Source organism: Enhydra lutris, unplaced genomic scaffold, assembly GCF_002288905.1.
Source record: "Enhydra lutris kenyoni isolate GAN:26980312 unplaced genomic scaffold, ASM228890v2 scaffoldscaffold34, whole genome shotgun sequence".
Taxonomy (NCBI): Eukaryota; Metazoa; Chordata; class Mammalia; order Carnivora; family Mustelidae; genus Enhydra; species Enhydra lutris.
Window position 1 is genome coordinate 14,038,090 of NW_019154118.1, and position 22,276 is coordinate 14,060,365.

The 22,276-nt window shown below is 36.9% G+C and overlaps 1 protein-coding gene across 3 annotated transcripts in view; it reads right to left on the reverse strand.

Annotated features, from left to right (window-relative positions):
* Positions 1 to 22,276, reverse strand: part of LOC111153798 (Rho guanine nucleotide exchange factor 12) — a 141,898-nt gene that overhangs the window by 41,013 nt on the left and 78,609 nt on the right. For 2 of the 3 annotated variants that reach the window (XM_022513037.1, XM_022513038.1), the window contains exons 4-14: positions 20,924 to 21,022; positions 20,244 to 20,293; positions 17,602 to 17,659; positions 14,528 to 14,706; positions 13,210 to 13,287; positions 12,897 to 13,016; positions 11,162 to 11,302; positions 6,207 to 6,281; positions 3,852 to 3,944; positions 1,910 to 2,020; positions 1,517 to 1,615 (exon numbers count right to left, since the gene is read on the reverse strand). In XM_022513037.1, the coding sequence (XP_022368745.1) occupies positions 1,517 to 1,615; positions 1,910 to 2,020; positions 3,852 to 3,944; positions 6,207 to 6,281; positions 11,162 to 11,302; positions 12,897 to 13,016; positions 13,210 to 13,287; positions 14,528 to 14,706; positions 17,602 to 17,659; positions 20,244 to 20,293; positions 20,924 to 21,022 (1,103 nt within the window). The remainder of the gene's footprint in view (positions 1 to 1,516; positions 1,616 to 1,909; positions 2,021 to 3,851; positions 3,945 to 6,206; positions 6,282 to 11,161; positions 11,303 to 12,896; positions 13,017 to 13,209; positions 13,288 to 14,527; positions 14,707 to 17,601; positions 17,660 to 20,243; positions 20,294 to 20,923; positions 21,023 to 22,276) is intronic. The other variant, XM_022513039.1, reaches the window with a different exon arrangement.

A 22,276-nucleotide genomic window follows, 5' to 3' on the forward strand; every position in this document is an offset into this window, starting at 1 on the left:
TGAAACTAATAAAATACTGAATGTCAATGGTACTTCAATTAAAAAAAAAGGAATATAAAAGTCAAATGTATTTCAATATACGGTCCTTTTTTCATGAAGTAAATTATCTTAAGTATAATGTGTAATAGTTCAAACAATGGCAGTATAATCAGAACCCTAATGAATTCACTTCATAAACATCTGAGTGATCAGTCTGTACCAAATCTATTCCGTGTTGGAGAAACAGCAATGAACAAACAGAACAAAAATTCTGCCCTCAGGGGAGCTTTACATTCAGGGCTGAAGAGCAGGGACAGAGGCAAAATAAATACAGAAAATAAAAGTTCTATGGACAAAAATAACACAGTAAAGGTGATAGAAAGGGAAGGGGTAAAACTTCACAGCAGCTAGCAAGGGCCGGCCTCCCTGAGAAGGTGAGTGTATTCCACCTCGGGGAGGAATGGAGGCAACTTCGTCAAGGAAACCAATGAAAATGGGGCAAGAGCTGGAGGGAAGAGTGGAGCCAAACTGTTTCTGTGTTTGTCTGTTTTAGGTAAACTCACGATGTTTGCATGCTAATGTGAGCGATTCCACAGAAAACAAAAAATTGCCGATGCTGGAGGGAAGGATGACATATGCTTGGATCCTGTAGCTGAGCAAGCAGAAGGAAATACAAGGTGGAGGGCGGGGCGGGGGGGAGCAGGCCTTGGAGAAAAGAAGGCAAGCTCTCCATGGCCTCAGGAGAAAGGCCAGAGTGCAGAGGGTGATGAGGCCAGGGGGTATATGTGGTAGAAGTTCTTCTACAGAAACTTCAAATTTCTCACAGAAACTGCAAGGTCCTCCGCTGAGAAGTGACAGGAGAGGAAGCGATGAGGTTCCGGGAGAGGAAGGGTGGGCAACAGTCATCAGAGAGAAGTGAAGCCGTGGAAGGTCCAGGGAGCATTAAGGGTTTTGACTTACCCTACGGCAAGGCTAAGAATAATGACACTCATTAGTTTAAAAACCTTATAAAGATTTCTACTGGTAAAATAAAAAACTATTATCAATTATGTAAGATCTTTTCTACCACTTTTTAGTTAAACTTGTGCCTCAAACTTCAAAGAGGTCAACCGGAGTTCATTATACAAGTATTAGCCTTTGGATCCGAACACATTTGTATGCGTATCATCTGTGTTCTCTTTTGCACTCTCTTCATTATGCACATGTATAAACCCATATATATATATATATATATATACACACACATATACATATATACCCATATATGTATACCCATACATATATGTATACCCATATGTGTATATACATATACACACATACATATATACCCCCTAACACCTACTGTGAGAAAGTGTAGCCTGCAACTCATTTAGAAATGATGAAAGTATCAGTCAAGAGTAATCAGTAACTAAGATACAGTACAAACATCAGAAAGTCCAAAACAGTAAAGTCCAAAACCAGGGGAAGGAAGACTGGAAGTAGGAGTCCAATAACTCAGTGCACCACAGCAAAGATTGTGTATTCATTGGTAACTTACTGCGGATCGATCCAGGAAGAACTGATGAAACTCAAGGAAGACACGACGAGTCTCCTTGGAATTGGTCTGCTTATATAGGTCTGAATAGAGATAACAGAGCTGTAGTAGAGGAAGAAATGGAAAAAAGAGAAAAAGGGAGAAATCATGAAAAATGTCACCTGCTAGATCTTCAAGTAGGAAAGTTTCCAACAAGTAGGCCACTATAAGGAATGTCATCATTACCATGTTTTTTAAAAATATAGTACGTTTTTTAAAAAATAAATTAATTGCATTTTAACTATCTTATGTATCTATCCTGACATGTTTAGAAACTCATCTTGCAAAAGTGAGAGGTTTTATGGTATGAGAATCAGTGTAAGAACTCTGAACCGGCTCAACGGTAGAAAACGTTACCAGTGTAGCGGGGTCAAACTGTGAGACCACGTGGTGTAAGAAAACAGCCAGGTGAGCAGGGCGAGATTTCAGCAGTTCGATGCTCTGGAAACAGCTGCACTGCCCATTGATCTGGAAGAGGAAGTACCGATACATCAAGAACTCCACCACACAGGTGCAAAATGTAAGGTTAATCTCAGTTAAACACAACTACCCAAACTGACCTACCCTAAAAAACTCGAGATTTTAAAAATTCCACAGGAATGTATTAGCACACAGGCTTATGGAATCTCTTCCCCTGAAAATTAATAACCTCTTAGAAATAGGTTGGAAAAGAGACTATCTTAGGAGAACGCAAGTTTAGAAGACGATGATGGAGAAGCTCAGATGTCTGTATATCAGGATGCAAACACCAGCATCAACGACACTTCTAAAAACGAAACGGGAGGCTTTCTGCCTATTAATGAAATAAATATCTTCCTTTTCTTTTGAGCTAATGCAGAAATGGTGGTATGACGATGGAGATGTATAATTTTAAGAAAGATGACTCTGAGAAGCACTATATGGTCCCTAATGACAGCAAATACAGAAAACTACTAGTTAAACCTAAAGTAACCTTGAATGACAATTTCCACTTAAGTTCCCACATCTCTAAATAAATTAGAGAAGAAAGTTATTCTAAACAAATAATACCAAATCTTCACAATCTCTTTCAGAAAATACAAGAGGAGGGAACACTTCTCAGGTCATTTTAAGAGGCTGACATTAGGGGCACCTGGGTGGTTCTGCTGGTTAAGTGCCTGACTCTTGATTTCAGCGCAAGTCATGATCTCAGGGTTGTGGGATTGAGCCCAGCACCGCGCCCTGTGCTGGGGTTGGGGGTGGGGTGGGGTGGGGTTCTTCTTGGGATGCTCTCTCTCCCTCTTCCTGGGTCCCTCCCCCCACTCTCTCGCTCTTTTTCTAAATACATGAAATCTAAAAAAAAAAGGGGGAGGGTCCCAGCATTACCCAAATATGAAAACCAAAGATAGTGTAAAAAAAGAAAATGACAAACCAATATCCCCCATTAAAACTGATATAAAAATCATCAGCAAAATAATAGCAAGTTGAATCTGACAATACATACAAAGGAAGATACATTATGACCAACTGTGGTTTATCTCAGGGATGCAAAGCTGGTTCAACATGCTAATATCAATCAATGTAATTTACCATGTTAAGAAACTAAATTAAAAAAAAGACCCACATGATCATCTCAATCATTCAACAAAGTTCAACATCCATTCATGATGAAAACTCTCAACCAGAAATAGAAAAGTAAACTTCTATAACCTAATAAAAAGTAGCTACAAAATACCTATCACTGACATCTCACTTAATGAACGATGTATCTTTCTCTCCAAGGTCAGAAATTAGACAAGAATGTCCTGCCTCACCACTCCAATTCAATCTCACAGTGGAAGTCCTAACCAGTGCAATAAAGGTAAGAACAAGAAATAAAAGATGAACAAACTGGAAACAAACAAAGTAAACAAGGAAATAAATCTACGTAGAAAATCCCAAAAAGTTATTTTAAAAAGCCCCCAGAAATAGTAAGTGACTTTATTATTTATTAGCAAGACTAGGGGTTACAAGGGTAAGAATCAAGCCAGTCATACTCCTGTATGCCATCAATAAACAACTGGAATTTTAAATCAAAAGAATATATTTACAATTACACTCCCTCTCCCAAAATGCAGTACTTAAGTATAAGTCAATCACTCCTTATCACCTTTAAAAGTGAAGTCATTTCTATTGGTCAAAGTTAAAATAAACAATCCAAGCAATTGAACAATCTTAGTTCTAAGACATGGCCTTAAATCTTTAAAAATAGAATTTCATTCTCCAAAAAGCATTCATTTTCACAACAAATCAAACACGTTGAAGAATTAACAATTTGTGTTTTAGAAAAAAGTGTCATCACCTGTTCATGTTCAGTGCCGAAATCATCATCCTCTGCTCCAATAATATGAGGCGCTACACGGGGAGAGGGACTCCCGATGAGTGACTGAGTATCCTGGTAACATTTAGAGAAAAAGAACAGAAAAATTATCTGTTGGTCAAATCAGAGAAAGAATGAAGCCAAATCATCAAAAGGAAATAGTTCACTAAAATGGATTCCTTTTTATTTATTTTCTTTAAGTGCTTTATTTTCAAAGAAGTGGTTCTCAAATTTTCAAGGCAATGAATCATTTTAGCAAAGAAAACCACAACAGTATTGTCTGTTCCTTGGAGAGGGGGAAGAAAAAAAAAACATTTCCTCTGGAAATAATTAACACCTTTTGCTCACTACACTCCTGGATATCTCATTCTAATCACTCTGTGTGTACTCCATTCATTTCATATAAACCTTGTCACAGGCAGAAAGTTGGTTTATGTAAATAATTACAATTCTAAAGAGACAGAGTAAGAAAAGTGAATGAAGACCACAGGACAAACAAAAAACAAGAGTAAAAATGATAAGACGAAGTGAGGAGAGAGGTTAATACAAAGACTTCTATTAACATCACCTAATTGAAAGCTGTCCCTGAACCCTGTTTTTTTCCTTTTCAATTCATTTTCGTAAGTGCACAGTGCAGGGTTTTCCAACTCTGGCACTGCTGACATTTTGGGCCGGATCATCCTCTGTTGTGGGGGCTGTCCTGTGCATTGTACAATGTTGAGCAGCATCTTGGGTCTCTATCCACCCACTCCGTGCCAGTGGCAGCCTCCCAGTCATGACAATAAAAAATGTTTCCATACACTGCCAAACGCTCCCTGAGGGACAAAATCACTCCTGGTTGAAAATCGCTGGCGTAACGCAACAAAATTTCCAAGTAATCACACAAAATTAAAATCATTTTGTATAGAAACAAAGAAGCAAAATTGCAAACATAAATTGTACGCTGGCAGATCTCCCTGCCATGCAGCAGCTCATCCATTTGTCAGCTCATTTACAAAGTTGGATTTAGCCTGAAAATGCCGGTATAAGGGCATTAATGTGTATAATGTAAAAAAAATATGGGATGCTAAAGATCACAAATACTAAAATCAAAGGTCATGCAGTAAGAAGAGAAATACAAAATTGGGAAGATCTAGGGAAAGAATGAGCTCAGCTCAAAGCTGACAGTGGCTGATGCAAGATGTGGGGCTGAGCAAGGAGAGCGGGACTATCCTGATTCAGGGGTCATCTGGAGAGTGGTTTTAGCTGAAGCTATGCACACTGATCCAGTTATAAACAAAATACTCCATAGCTGTGGTCTCCCCTCCTGAAGCGTGGTGCAGTCTCTGTATCTGCATCTTCTAAACTTGCTTCTGCTTTTTTTACTACTTGTTTTTTGAACCCCAGGCTTTAGTCTTTTTTTTTTTTTTTTTTTTTTAAGAAAATGGTAAAACAAGAGAAATGTGTTTAGAGTGGTTTCAGACAACTTTTGATTTTACAGCTGTTTTGGTGTCTCTGATTTTTCAATAGTCCTTATGTAGCAAATAATGGATGGGTCACGATATGCTGTTAAATCTCTTACTATAAAACCTGATACAAATCTAAGTAAAAAACAAAATCAGAATGCTAAAAAGTATTTACTTAAGAATATGCAAAATCCAGCAATTCCAGTTCTGAATAAATACCCAAAAGAACTAAAAGAACCTAAACAGATACTTGTATGCCCATGGTCATAGTGGCATTATTCACAAGAGCCAACAGGTGGAGACAACCCAAGTGTCCACCGACAGATGAGTGGATAAGCAAAACATGGTCTATACATACAGTGGATAATTATCAGCCTTAAAAAAGAAGGAAATTCTGATACAAGCTATGACATGGGTGAACCTTGAGGACATGATGCTAAATGAAATAAGCCAGTCACAAAAGGATAAACACATATGATGCTTCTCATGTGTGGTCCTCAAAAGTAGTCAAATTTACAGTAAAATGGTGGTTGCCCAGTGCTGAAGATAGTGGGGAGGCAGTGCTGAATGGCTACTGAGTTTGAGTTGGAGTAGAGGAGAAAGTTCTGGAGAAAGAAGTGGTGACGCTGTACAACAGTGATAATATAACTTAATGATAAGACCTGTATACTCAAAAATTACAAAAAGGTAAATTTTATGTGTATTTTACTACAATAAATAAAATAACATTAAAGCCAACCAAATACCATGGAGTAGCTCCTCTCCATTTACCAACTCTTTATTAATAAGTTTAAGCTTTTTCTCTCCCAACCCACAAATATCAGGTGTGTCTGTCACTGAAGTAGAAGGACAGCTTAAGAAAGCACTACCATTTCATGGATTTCATACTCACAGGGTCCTGAATCACTTCACTCTTCTCTGGGTTTTCCTCTAGACAAATCCTCTCCTTCAGGGCACTCTTGGGACTCTTAAAAAAAAAAGAAGACATTCAGTTCATTTCAACAGGCTCACCAAAAAAAGATAAGGAAAAATAGGGTGAAAAAAATAGGGTTCTGAATTTCACATTTGTATTTGAAACCACTAAATATCTTTCTAAATACCGGGCTCTACTATTTGTTCTCCTGACTTTGGCAAGACATGTACATGTACTCTCTCAGTTGTTTTAGTCTTATGTTGATAAACAGCATCACACTAAGAGAATAGTTGTACTTTGTCTCCAGGCCTGTGGGCTACTTTCTACCAAGTAACCCTAACCAGATTTATTATGTACCTCAAATTCATTATGTCAAAGTCAAACTCTGACTTTATCCAGCTCTTTTAACCCCCTCTGCCCCCAACTCTTCTTCCTTTTTTTTGAAGATTTTATTTATTTATTTGACACAGAGAGAGTTATTACAAGTAGGCAGAGAGGCAGACAAAGAAGGGGGGGGGAAGCAGGCTCCCTGCTGAGCAAAGAACCCAATGTGGGGCTCGATCCCAGGACCCTGAGATCATGACCTGAGCCAAAGGCAGACGCTTAACCCACTGAGCCACCCAGGCACTCCAATCAACTCTTCTTTCTAGGCAACTTAAAAGCATTCTCGCCTATTTATATGAATAAAATTAAGCTTCTGCCTATGTTTCTGTGAGTATCATGTGAAAGTGATTTGTGGATTCCTATAAAATTTGTATGGTATGTTTGGGATGTCCTAATATAAACCAGCAACAATATCATGTGCAGAACTTCAATTCTGGACGATAAAGAACACCGCAAAGCAAAGGAGCCATTCTTCAGAGAGCAGCTGAAAATGAGGTACAGGGGATTTCTGTGTGAATGCCAGCAGGGAAGGTGCATGCTGTTTATACATATACCAAGACAGCACAAGGTAAAGACAATAGTAGCTTCAAATATAAGCCCCACCTTGGAGAAATGGAGGACTTTGTGTCTTGGACAAGAGATATAAAAGACAGAGCTAGAATAATCTTGTCACACTGAAAAGTGAGAAAGCTACCAAAGTTACCGGGATGTCACGTTAAAAGAACACTGAAGAGAACCCAAAAGGGCTCCCACTGCTCAAAAGAGGGATAGTTTCAGCAATAACAAAAAGTAATGACTGCAGTGGACTACAACAGAATAAGCAAATATGTTAAAATCTATGAATTCAAATATTACACATATGCACATGTACACACACAATCCCCCTGCATTAGTGACTGCTAGATTGTGTTAAGGTACTGACTCCTCTGGAAACAGATACATAGAGGGATAAGAATCTAGTATCTATCCTGCATTTCCTGTATAAGCTGTATTTTAGGGTAACCTAAAAGCTAGTAAGAGAAAATTCTTTGTAAAATAATTCCACTAGTAAATACAGAAGGAACAATAAAATCATAATATCATCCTTTTGAAACCACTAATTAAATAATGGATACAGGCATTTTGATCATCAATGACTAGTAAGAACATTACATAAAAGCTTAATGGAAAAGTTGATTATGCAGGAACCATGCTGACATCATCTGAACACCTTAAACAAACCTACAGTCACAGAAAGACAACCAGACATTCACCTCCTGATGTGATGTAACAGGATGTACACAGTCCCACCCATGAATTGTTCTTGCCAAACAACAGCTCTTAATCTGATCGAGACTCCAGATCTCACTAATAGCTTTCAGGAAATATACAGAGATGAGCACATTAAACAACACCATGAAAATACAATTAAAATGTGTTTGTTTTACTGGGCATATTACCCAGTTTCTGTCACAAAAAAATAGCATGGAAAAAAAAAAAAAAGAGGAGGTAACAAATTAAAAGACTATGAACCAAAGGCTGAAGACCTTGACTAGATCCAGACTCAGATAAACCAACTGCAGAAAGATCATTATGAGACAATTAGGGTAATCAAATTGCATATTAAGAAATTTGATTTTATGATAATGTTATTACGGCTGTATTGTTGAAAAAGTCCTCTTTTCTCTTTAAGACACAGATTAATGAAATAATGTCTCGGATTTACTTGAAAATACTCTAGTATCTGCAGGGTGTGAAGAACGGGGGACAAAGACATAACAAGTTGGAGAGCTTGACGATGACTTCAGAGGTTGGGTGATCAGGTACACAGCAGGGACTGTTAGGCTCGTCTCTATTTTTGAATAGGCTTAACATTTTTCCACAGTAAGTTTTTCAAAACATTAGCCATGAATTCACAAACATCACAGAGACAGATGCTCTAGATTGTAGGTGATGATCTGTGGTGAACCTGCTTCTGTTGTGAGAACTGGGTGTGGGGGTGTTCTTCAAAGCCTTCTCTGAGGGGAGCAGAGCAGGGAGCTTTACAATAATAATGGTATCACAAACATTACAAGAAGACTGTTTTTTAAAAGTGAGCAGAAGAAACGCATGGAAGAAATGTGGAGGTCCACAAGCTAAAAGCAGCACATCTTTAGCTTCAAACAGATGCCCGCAGGAACTAAGCTAGCTTGTCACGCAGTCAGTGACTATCCTCGTCCCCACTGTTAATCTTCTCTCACCTGCATTCCCACAACATTCGTTTACTATTCACCTGGCTTCATTCTCCACGTCTATAAAATAGTGATACTGCTTCTTTAATATTATTGGGAGAATTTAAAAGGGTACCTGTAGAGCACGAGGCACACAAAGGAGGTGGTCATTAATGGTAACTATTTATGAGCCATTCTGTGCACGTTTGTTAAGGGCCCATCAAGCCTAGCAGTCTTCATCCTTCCAGATCTCCCTGTCTCTTTATTCTAATTCATTTCCACACTGACGTGTTTCTGAGTGTGCTTCTCCTCTGCATGCGAGATAAAGCCCAAACTCTCATTCATTCTGCTGTTCATTCAAATTCTTATTAAACACCAATTATATCTCAAACAGTCTCAAGTCATTGGAATGCCTATTTCTACACTTGCCAATTCACTGTTTCATGAAGTTATATTTCTAAGCCATTAACCCTAACCCTAACAGTCCTTTAAATATAAGATAAAATTCAAATTCTTCTTCTGTATCATTTACTGTGAATTCCTAATTGTAGGATCTGCCAGGCTTTGGAGACATAAAGTCAAATAAGACTGTCCCTGTCCTCTTAAGAAACTATCTAATGGTAGAGACAAAAACAGAAAAGGAGCACTAAATCTAAAAGGAGAATGCAAAAAGGATCCCTAAAAACAGTACTGTTAGAACAATGTGAAGTCTTTTACAACCTGAACTCAAGCCTTTGTTTCTAAGATAAACTCTAGTCATTCCATGCATAACCCTAATATACCATAAAATTTTCACTGCTCTCCCAAAAGGTTATGCATTTCTACTCCTCAATACCTTTGTTATATTTAGAGTACTGGTAGTTTAGAGCTAGATGTAGACAGATCACGTATTATCTGGGTAAGTTAGCAAATTAGTCAACTCCCTTTGGCCATAGTTTTTTCCTCTGTAAAATTATGTTAACAATAGTACTACTTCATATGGCTGTTATGAGAATTAACTAAAATAAGGAATGCAAAACACTCATTACAGTATGTGGTATGTATGCCCAATAAATGTCTTTTTCATGAGTCAAAATTGAAATTTCTCATTAAAACCTTCAGCCCATCCAATCATAAGACTGCTAGCATTATCTCCCTCCCCCCCCCCCCCCCCAAAACCCCAAATTTTCCTTGAATGAAGTTCTGAGTCATTGGGCCTAAGCCTCAAAAAGTGGCCTGAATGATGGCTTGAACCAGTGGCTTTCAAATTTTTTTTTTTTTTTTTACCACGACCTTCAATAAGAAATTTTATACTGTCAACCAGCATGTGAACATACAGAGTGCACGTATGTGTGTATCTAACAAAAGTCACAAGAGTAGCACTTACCTTATCTACATTTTGCAAAGCACTATTTCCCATTCTTTTCTTTTTAAATGCTAGTCCCAACCCACTACATTGATTCCACGATCCACAGTTGCAAAACCCTGGTTTAGACTATCTTCTTCATCACTTTAAAAAAGGGTGATCTATTTTTAAGTCATTATTCCTACTACTGCATACTATATACAAAGGAATGTTGAATAAGCAACAGTGAACTTAGCTGGTTAAGTATTCATACGACTACAGTGGTACATCATAATCAACTTGAAATGTTTTCTTATGATCTTCCTAACAAATATCCATCTTCATCTGGCAATTTGAGGGTTAATCAAGAAAGTGTTACTAAACAAGGGCTATTAACTCAAGTCTATCTAACAGGACTAAGGTTTTTCCTCTTTGTAATGGCAAAGTGCCCCATGATTCAAGACTGAGTCACTCTGACCACAAATGGAATATTAACATGCTCTTAAAGATATCAACAGTTGGCCTCTTGGTTCAGTAAAAAAAAAAACCACTAGCATTATTAACTTCTCAACCCACAAACAAGAGGCCTGCTGGGAAATTCCACCTCCTCAAAAGAAACATTAGGCAATGTGTATCTAAGGGAAAAAGTGAACTCTGGAATTGAAAACTCAGACAACAGTGTCCAGAACTCTGCTCATCAAATTGCTGTGTGAAAGGTGGTGGTGATAAAAAGTTAGTAGTAAGGGGCGCCTGGGTGGCTCAGTGGGTTAAAGCCTCTGCCTTTAGCTCAGGTCATGGTCTCCGGGTCCTGGGATCGAGCCCTGCATCAGGCTCTCTGCTCAGCGGGGAGCCGGCTTCCCCCTCTCTCTGCCTACCTCTCTGCCTACTTGTGATCTCTGTCTGTCAAATAAATAAATAAAATCTTAAAAAAAAAAAAAAGTAAGTAGTAAGAGAACACCTCTAATTCACGTAACTTAAAATCCTATATGGAAAGGAGCTGTGAAGAAGAAAACAAGATCAAGATGTAGAACGCTTACGTCTGCGCTGTCACTACTGGGCCGAGAAGCGTCTCCACTGCTATAGTCAATTCTGCCTAGTCCGTCACCAGGATCGGCTTCCACCTCACTGACTGGCAGTGGGTCACCTGAAGGCCTGGAGGATGTAACTACAGCTCCATCCTAAAACGGATCAGACACACGCACACACACCAACACAATAAAAAAACTCATTACTGACTGCATAAAGAAACAGACTCACACTGTCATCTAAATGGAGACTGGTAAAAGTTGGCCAGTTTGATATGATCAAGAATGCTTAAACCTCTAGAAATTTAAAGCATAAATAACTACTAATTCTATGGTTCTAAAATGGCATGATCTTAAAGACAGGGAAAGTGCTATTTTAGCAAGGAGAAAAAGAGTTCAAACTTCTGAATAGAGCAAAATATAAAATAGTTGGTTAAATTATATAATTCATATATCCTGCCCATTATAGTAAAGATTATTACACTAGAACTTCTGGTTAACTGCCTCCCAACACTTTAGAATTTCAATAAATTGCCAATTCTGGGACACAGTGCTATAACATAATACAGGCTTTTAAACCAGGAACCACATTTTTATTGTTTAAAGAGAAGAATGTAGTTTTCGCTCAGTAATTATAACAACATAAAACTGTCAACATTACTGAGGCATAATACTCAAAATTTCATATACCTAATGGGATTGAAAGTAATGAAAAAACTAAATACTGTGTAACTGAAAATACACTGAACCAGGAAGTCAGGAGAGACAGTATAGCTGTGTGACCTCGTCTAAATTATTTAACCTGTTTGGACCCCAATTTTCTCAACCACGTGATTTTTTTACTTTAAAACAAGCCGATGAGGCTACATGATCTCAAAGAATCCTTTGAGTTCTACAAAACTGTGGCTTTCACTCACAGACTCAGGGAGCACAATAAATCAACACCTTTTACCCGTTTCAGATGGTACAGGGATATGTCCATTTTGCTTTAAGATGAGATATAAGGAGCTTTTCAGATCCCTAACCTGAATATTACAGAATAGAAATCTGGTTGGGCTACTGTTTCTAATGAGACATCATCTCCATAACTTACACCGATATAACAAATTCTATTTAATTCTAGTTCAAAATTTCAGTGAAAAATAGTCGTTAAGAATGTAAAAGTGCTCTGAACTCATCAGACCAGGCCTAAACTCCAGTCCCATTGCTTTTAAGTTACATGACTTCAGACAGATTATTTAGTATCTCTGAGTTTCTCTAACTGCATATGTAAAATGGGGGCAAACAACAGTAGTGTCTCATCTTGGGGAGTTGCTATAAAGATAAGCGAGAAAATACTTATCTCTGTATTTAGCATAATACCTGCCATTTTACAAAATCTTACGTTCCTACTTAAAAACATAAGTTTCTGCCATTCTCTTTGAAAATGGGAGAATGAGCCTTGAAATGTAAACATATGTATCTAAATACATTTTAGTAATTTGTGACATCAAAGCAAAAGCACTCAATTCCTTTTAAAATGATTGTGGAACAAAGAAACACGATTATCATGAGCAAGCAAAGAATCAGAAGCCCACATTTCTTTTAGCTAATCATTATTTCTGTAACAATGCTACACAAGACATCTTCTTGGCCTATGCTAGAAAAAAATAACTTTTAAAAAAGGCAACTGCAACATTCTTTAACACATTCCCAGAAGAAAAATCTCCTGCAAAAAGTTGGGTAGCACTTTTAACAATGATGCTACCTGAGCAGAGCCTGTGGCTTTGGATAACTGCTCTTGCAGCTGAGGAATGTGTTTCTTGGCCTCTTGGATCTCTTTTAGCAATCTTTGGGCAGGTGTTCGGTTGTAATCTTCCTGCAATAACTGAAAAGTTATAGAAATATTTTGAGAATTAATTACTTATGTCAAGGAAATATAGAAAAAGTCCATTCTTAATAAAAGAGTGGATGGCACTGATTACAACACTGTTTGGCTGTGGTCACGACAAATACCAACTCCACTAGGCCCACTCACATTTTCACTGGCCTGTAAACAGCCCCATTTCTTAATTCAGTACCTGCAGCCGTTCCTGTTCTTTCTGTAACATTTTTCTCAGAATTTCTACTTTCTGGTTATGAACCACATTGTTTTCCTCCTAGAAAAGAGATAAAAAAAAAAAACAAACCAACAACAACAACCAACCAACAAATACAGGGCAAGCGAAGCTAAAGTAAATAGCGGTCACAAAGACAGGCTGGGAGACACAGCGCTCAAAGTTGGAAGGTTACAGGGGGATTTCACCCCTTCTATTTCACTTTTACTAAACGAGGTTCAAGAAAACATTAAATAATGATATTAGCTGGAGAAATGAAGTCACCTTAGTACAAGAATAATATCTTACACTGTCCATCCCTTGGATCTGTACTGTCGGTCCCCACGCATGACTCAAATTCCCAGCACTTCCTGCCTAAAATATTAAGACAGCTCCCTAACTCCTCTCTACCATCTCTTCTTAGAAGTTTCACAAACCTGTAATACTTGATCTAATTAGCTTTCCTCAACTCCCGCTACAGTCACATCACTCTCTGCCCCCCACTCCACCTCCCCACAAATTTTAGTGGATTCTTACTGCCTCTCCGGTTACATATAAATTAGCTTTGTAGTTGGGATTTTTTTCAAAACAAATAGTTCTACTTTTTTCAAGCCTCACCTCTCACTACTTAAATCCTTAACAGGCACCAGCCAAACAAGAGTCCTGGAACTTCCCCCAGACACTTGGTGCTTTCTTGGCTCTTTCTCTTTTATTCTACTTTTATTCTACTTCTTTTACCTGGGCTCCTTTCCTCCCCATTGCCACCACTTAAATGCTACCTGTTTGTCAAGGCTCAATTCAAATCATAGCTTTCCATGAAGTCCTTCCTTGTTACAACCGGATGTGCTTCCTCCCTTCTCTGAATTGTCACAGAGCTTAATAGTTCTCCCCTCATAATGTCTACATTCTGCCTTGGTATTGTAATTACTCGTATTCTCTTGATTCTATCTCAAACAACAAGGGCTTAAGTATCTACTACAGGCCAACTGGGGACACAACAATAAACAAATAAACAAACCTCTGTCCCCTTAAAGTATATATTCTAAGATAACCAAGGACCTCAAATATAGGGTATCTTAATTTTACTTTTGTGAATGGCACCCTGTTTTGTATATGGCAGGTGTTAAATATTTCTCAATTCAATCTGCTATCCCAACACTCTAATCATTTCAGATTATTACGTTAATTTTTTTATATTTGGAAGTGATTTTCCAGTATTCTGAACTTAAATTTATGCAAAACTCTTAATATAAAGTAAAGGTATCATTATAAAGTAGGCATTTAAGAGTTTTCCCCATCTTACCCCCATGAGCACAGGACTAGTAATTCTCTCCATGTTCCCAGATGCTCCAGGTGAATGAGGGGATGTCATGATGGGAGACATATGTCCAACGACTGATGGCTCTACTTCAGAATCGGCGAGTGGAATCTGGGGCGACCCAGGTGGGCGTCCCTGAACAGTGAGAGCTACATAGGAACCAGCTTGTGGTGAGGAGAGAGAGGAAGGAAAATAACACTGTCAAAATCTTGCTTACAGCATTTCTCTACTTCCTCTTTGACAGTTCTCTAAGATCCAGTTATGTGAACAAGTTTGATCATCTGCTAACCACTGCTCCACAGAAAAAGAACCCAACTTGTCATTGCTTTTTTACGACCCCCCCCAAAAATCTAAAAGAACAATGCCATTTTTGGATAGCAAATTACTATTCATAAGATCAGATATTACATGAAGGCAAATAAAGTTTATAATCTCTTTAATTTAGGGAAAGGTGAGTTAACAGCAACCATTTACTAATGGTTATGTTCAATTAATTTCTTTAATGTAAATTTAAGAAATCATCCTATTTTGAGATGATACTAATTAGGCAGGGTTTAACTATTTTACGGAATCTCATGAAGCAATTCTAAATCAACTTTAAAAAATGAGTAGGACAAAAAATATCCCACGAAAATTGGAGAAGAACATTCAATAAATGAGTAGTAAGTTATTTTTAAAATGTGGGGAAGACAGAACTTCACTAGCCATATTACAGGAGGAAGAAAGTACAGAAAGCAAAACCAACCCTGACCAGAAAGACTCAACAACAGACATTTGTTATTTATCCAGCATCGAGAAGAAAGGAGACTTTCTAAATCAAGAATATTTCTAGATAACTGACCTCTGAATGACAAAATCTCCCTCTAAGACTTTTCAATAGAATTTCTAAATATGTTTATTTCACACTTTTATCCCTATTTAACCACCCATGGAACTCACTGTCAATTATTTCAGTGTTTGAGGTTCTAAGTCTTTTTTTTTTTTAAACTTAGTGGTCACAAATGCTATGATTTGGGGGTATTTTAGAGACATAAACTTTTTAGGGTTTTTCAATTGTATTTCTCTGTCAGAAAGTCATCTCTTATACCTTACTTATCCCATATCTATAATATATATAATAAATATATATGTATAAGTGTATATATATAAAAATATGTAAATATATACATATATATGTAACTATACCTATATATACTTGCCTCCACTAGCTTCCTATTTCTTCCCTTTTCTTCTTCAGCTATGTCCAGAGTATGAATTACAGAGTAGGGCGTGAGGACCAGCACTAAAAGTACACAGGTGTGAGGCACTGCAAATTTAGATCTGTTCTGGAGGCTCACAGTGTTCTGCGGTTACTTTAAATTTTTAGCCAGGCTCTCAATATTGGATAAGGCATCTTATCTGCTATAATGCTAGGATCTACTTTTTCTGAGCAAAATTTACACTGGTATGAGTAAAATATATAGCCTAAAAATCTAAAGAAATAATCTTCTTTCATACTCTGCAATAGTTATCTGGCATATGCTTATTTATAATCATAAATCATCATCTGTGTGTAGCACATAAAAATATATAAAACACAATCTCATTACATAAATAATCAAACTGATTCAAAAAGAGGGTCTAATTTTGATCATCCCCTTTCTTTTTAAAAAGTACTAAAGTGAAGGGGCGCCTGGGTGGCCCAGTGGGTTAAGCCTCTGCCTTCGGCTCAGGTCATGATTCCAGGGTCCTGGGATCGAGCCCCACATTGGGTTCTCTGCTCCACAGAGATCCTGCTGCCCCCTCCCCTTCTGCCTGCCTCTCTACCTACTTGTGATCTCTCTCTCTGTCAAATAAGTAAATAAAATCTTAAAAAAAAAAAAAAAAAAAAGTACTAAAGTGAAGAACTATGAGATCGCAGGGACTGTTTAGAGCCCTGGCAAAAAGTAAAAGGGAAAAGCCCTCCGATGGAAAGGTAAAAAGGATTCAGGGGTTGCTTTAGTTCAAAATTATAAAACAAGTAGGAAATATAGATTTGAAAGGAACAAACATGTATAAGCCCTACTGTGTCAGGCCCTGTTAGACTAGTTGCATCAGGAAACAACTCTGGAGCATTTTTATAATTAAATTGACTTTTATCATTGTACAACACTGTCCTTGTGATGTGAGAAACAAGACTACTTGATTAATTGCTAATGTAAAAATCAAAATTGCTTTCACCTATTTATTTTTTGTTCCATTGTTTCCTCATGGTTTCCCTCCTGCTCAATGACTCCTTAGCCTCTTAGGGTCCTTTTTTGTAGAAATTACATTGAATCATCTATTAAATTGTGTTTTTAAACTTTCAAAAAAAAAAAAAAGGTAAGATGGCCACGAAAGAATTCAGTTTATTCTAAAGATGTCCACTCTATAAAACAAAAATAGAATTAAATAAAATAGTAGTGTTTCTCCTTGGCTATAAACAACTATTTCTTATTTGTAGTCTACCGTGGAAGAGTTTGATCCAGAAGATTCTAAATTCTTAACCATGGAGATTTCCAAGAGATCACTACCCTGGATTTTATTTAATGATTTACTTATCTGAGGAAACATGACTATGCTAGATGACTTTTAAAGTTCCATTTCAGTTTATCTGGGCCATTCCATCTGAATTCTCAACCTCTTCCCCCTCAGATGACCCATGCATTTCTTTCAAATATATGGTTTCTATATTACCAAGAGTGACAAGGGTATTACAATCAACCACATATATAAAGTGGACAAAAGATAGTTATTAGTAAATTAAAATTTTTCACCTCAGACTTTCCTTTAATGCAGGATTAAAGCGAACTCCAGCCAAGAGACTAAATCCGGCCCACAGACTGTTTTGACAAAATAAAGTTTTATTGAAATGAAACTACACCCACTCATTTACATACTGCCTATGGCTGCTTTTGTGCTACAAAGAGAAAGCAGAGTAGTAGACTACAGGAAACACAAATCCTAAGATATTCACTCTCTGGCTTATTACATAAGTGTTTTCTGATCTTTGCTTTAAGGGATTCAGAAACCAATTAAAATTGAGAGTAACATTCACCTACATTTGATTAGCTTCACCACTTCCAAATGGTTTGAATGAGTCACCAGAGTTCCATTCACCTGGAATAAAATGATAATAGCATGTCAGACACATTCCATTAAGAATAGATATACTGACTTTAGGAATCATTATACATAATACAACCCATTATAATATAACATAGTACTGAGAACTGTATTAAAATATGTATATATTTGGTTCAATATTCACTTTTATTGCTATTCTATAAGATATACTCTGCAAGAAAATGAACTTGAATCCAAAACAAGGCCTTGACTTAAACAACATTATAACTTACCATGAAAAATGACAAAAGATACCATGCAACAGGTTTTACAAGTCCTTCACAGTGAAGGGCTCTTGCAAACAAAAAAGACCTCTTTGCAAATTCACTGATTTGTCAAAATCAGTTTAAAAGATTTTAAAAAACCACAATATTTCCACAATATGCAGTATTTCCACAATATGCAATTTACTTGAAGTTTTCCAACCATGACCCAATTTTTACAAAGAAAATTAATTTTCAGTTAGACTAATTATAGGAAATGTTATCCAAAGTCTCCACTAAACCAAATTAGACAAAATATCAAACATGGAACCAATGTTATTTTTCTTGATGCAAGTAATACTAATTTTTACAAGGTCAAATATATCAGTGTCTAAGGTAGCAGTGAAAGTATACTAATCATGCCCATCAGAGATAATCAATGTTACATACAAAGTTTAATCTCTGAGACACTATTCTAGCATAAACACACCAGATACACAAACACAGACATATACATTATAACTGCCTTTTTTCCTGCAGATAAATACTTCTTTGTTGTATGTGGTTATCTTTCAGTATAGATACACACGCAGACCCAATCTATTCTTTTTAACAGCTGTAGATGAAATGTAATTTCTTTTTCTAGCCTTCCATTTATTTATGCACATTTCCATTATTTACAAATTTTTAAAAATAATTATTAATTTATTTGAGAGAGAGAGAGAGAGTGAGTGAGTGCAGGGGGTAGGGGCAGAGTTAGAGGGAGAAAGAATCTTTTTAAGCAGACTCTCACTGAGCGCGGAGCCCAGCTGGGCTTGATCCCATTACCGAGATCATAACTTGAGCCAAAACCAAGAGTCAAAGGCTTAACCAACTGTTCTACCCAGGCATGCCCACACATTTTTAATATGATAAAGATGAAATGAATTTCCCTGTGCATATATCACTTCACATTTGTACACTTACTTCCTTAGGTAAGTTCCTAAAAGCAAAGTGGCTGGTCAAAGGTTATATACTTTTTAAAAGTATATAATTTGGGGGGTACCTGGGTGGCTCAGTCAGTTAAGTATCTGATTCTTGGTTTCAGCTCAAGCCATGATCTCAGGGTAACGAGATCCAGCCTTGCAGCAGGCTCTATGCTGGGGGTGGGGCCTGTTCAAGATACTCTTTCTCTCCCTCTCCCTCTGCCCCTCCCCTGCTCTCTCTCTTAAAACAATTTTTTAAAAAAATTATATCACTTGATACATATTCACAAATTTATATCCGAATAGATTCTACCCAATTTATACTGACAAGTTTATGAGAGTAGCCATTTTACCATACACAAACTATGCCAAAGGTATACGATCAATAATGTTTAAAATTTCTGACAACCAAATATATTTTTACATTTTATTTTATTTTATGTTGTTTTTTAGAGAAGGAGAGAGAAAAGGGGAAGAAGAGAAGAGGGAGAGAGAGAATCTTAAGCAGGCTCCGTGCCATGCAGAGCCCACAGTGGGGCTCAATCTCACGACCCAGAAATCATGACCTGAACTGAAATCATGAGTTTGACACTTAACCAAATGAACCACCCAGGACCCCTTCACCTGTCATTTTAATTTCTAGTTCTTTGTTATAAGTGTGGTGAGACATATCCTAATTCTTTGCCTTTTTTTTCTATTAGGCTATTTATTTATTCTTCTCTTAGGAATTTAAAAGTGCTCTTTACAAGAAAGGTATTCTACTCTATAGTAAGTTTCAAATACTTTTTTCCAGATAGTTGTTTTAAATACATATTCATGGTGCCTTTTCCCATGTAGTAATTCAATTTTTTAAGTATTCAAATTACTCAACCATCTCAAGAGTAATGACTGACCAATCCACTCTTCTTGTACTGGTCAGAATTCAAGGCCTGTTTCTGGATTGATAGGCCTATACCTAGACTAGAGCAACCTGCTTTGAATTAATCCCTACCATGTCATCTCACACAATACCCATATACATAACAGTTATTTTTTTTAAGCTACTCTTATACCTCTGTAAAATTCATTTGGAAGACTCATCAGTTTGACAAATAATGACACATCTCCCCAGTCATATTAATATATTTTGATGAGATTTTCTTACTAACAGATAAGACTGGAGAGAAATGATCTTTATCACAGTGAGTTACTTTCCTATCTAAGAATACACATGATTCCATTTATTCATGCCTTTTATTATGCCCTTCAGTAAAAAGTAGTATTAATTTTAAAATAAGTGAATATTTTTTATAGTCAACAAATACATACAATGCACTGCTTTTTATAAAAATTCAAGTGAAAAAAAAATATGGTTAACATATGCTGTTTTTAAATCTACCATAATAAATTCCATAATAGTCTTTTCCTTACCTTGATGATTCGATCACCTGTCTGTACCCCAGCCCGCATGGCTGCTCCATCTGTAAAAGAAATTAATTACTTAAAATATAATTCATTTGCATGTACTGTTAATTTTCTTGAAAGAGAGGCGGAGTAACCAAATGGTTAAAAACATGTGCCTTTGCCACTCTCTAGTTGTGTGACCATGCATGGATTAATTTTATGGGTTGTTGTTTTTTTTTATGCTAAGCCTCAATATCACCGTAAAATGGGGATAAAAAATACCTACCTCAAATTACAGCACCCAATATAAAGAAAGTACTCAACATACGGTAATAGAACATATTATTATTGTCATTTTGTGAAATGTGGATGCTTTGGAACACATAACCGTTTCTTTAATCTGGTCTAATAAATATCTCTTGTGCCATGAAGAAATAAAATTCCACAAACTTCTCTAAGAGAGATGATGTATAAAGCAACAGTTTCTAAAACTGCAATAAGACTGTTTTCTTTCTAGTGCATACAAAGAAAATCAATTGGGGTGAATTCATGCCTATAACTAGGACACTAAAGGCCAATTTAACAAAACAGGCCATATGACCTGCAATGTATATGATGATTCTTTTATTCTAGGCAATAGACATTAAGCTTTTCTCTTCTTACTCTTTGCTCCCAAATGACAAGACTATTTTAAAAAAACGCCTTGCCTTCTTTGACAGACTGTACGAAGACTGGATTGTCTCCACTGACCGTCAGCCCAAATCCATTGTCATCCTTCTGGATGATCACACAGCGCTGAACAAGACCTGCACAAGAACCGCAGGGTAAAGAGAGAAGAGAAAATGGGAGAGAAAAAGACATAATTACATATTAGTAATGAACTGTAACGACATATATTCTATCTGGAGAAACACAAGGTGGCACGTGAAACCCGTATCACAAACCAGAGTACTAACCCCATAAACAAAACAAATACGAGAATATCACCAAGAGTCATATGTATTGATTTCTCACTGGAGAGGCAGAGTAGAATTGCTCTGAGATTAAAAACAGCTATGGCAAAGTGGAAAAGATGAAGTATTAGAGAGGAGATGGAAGGCCTATTCACACCTCTGCTATTTGTAACATGAAATCTTCCCCATTGCCCTGTGTTCGGGCGCTCTAACTGGTGTTCAAACCCTAGAAAATCAAACATTTGGGGACGTTAGGCTAGAAGCATCCCATGGTAAAGCCCAATGAAATCCAATCTCACTCTTAGAAAAAGAGACTATCTAAAGAAGGGAGGTGCAGGAAGAGCATGGGAGTTCTTCCAAAAGAGAGAAAGAACAAATTCAAAGAGAAGAAAGACCTGGGCTTATAGAAAAAATAAACAGAAAGGAGAAAAAAGTAGGAAAGATAAAGAAAGAACCCTTGAGCTCAACCAACTCGTTTCTTTCACATACTTACCTGATTCCTACAGGAGAATTTGTTTTTCTTCTAGCAAACAGCAAACAAAAGTAGTCAAGGCAAGGTGAAAGAAAGAAGACCACAACCAAAGGTTCAGGAATGTCCCATCACGGAACCCTGATTAGTACCCAGGGCTGTTTGATCATAGATCAAGATCTGAAGATCCTGAACTCTGTGTTAGCCAGAGATTTAGTACTTTCAGCTTTGCAGAATCTAAGTGTTTCACCAAAAATCAATATATAAAACATGTAAAATAATGCAAGTATACTGATGTTTGGAAAATAAAAATTTCTTCAAAATAACGATTTTTATACAAAGAGCATGACCTTTTAAATAAGCCTGATGTACAAAACAAAGGATTACGTTAAAGACTGCATATTAATGAATACATGTTATTTCTTGCTGTTAATGAAATGTCACAAGTCTGCGAGCCTACTACAAATGAAAGCCTGGAATAAGGGGATCATAGTACAGAAAACACAAACCATAACCCCACACAAAAAATTAACTTAAAGCAAATCGTTGACCTAAACACAAAGGCTACAACTTTTCATAAGAAAATACAGGAGAAAATCATGAAGACCTTAGGGTAGGTCTTTTAGGATACGAAATGC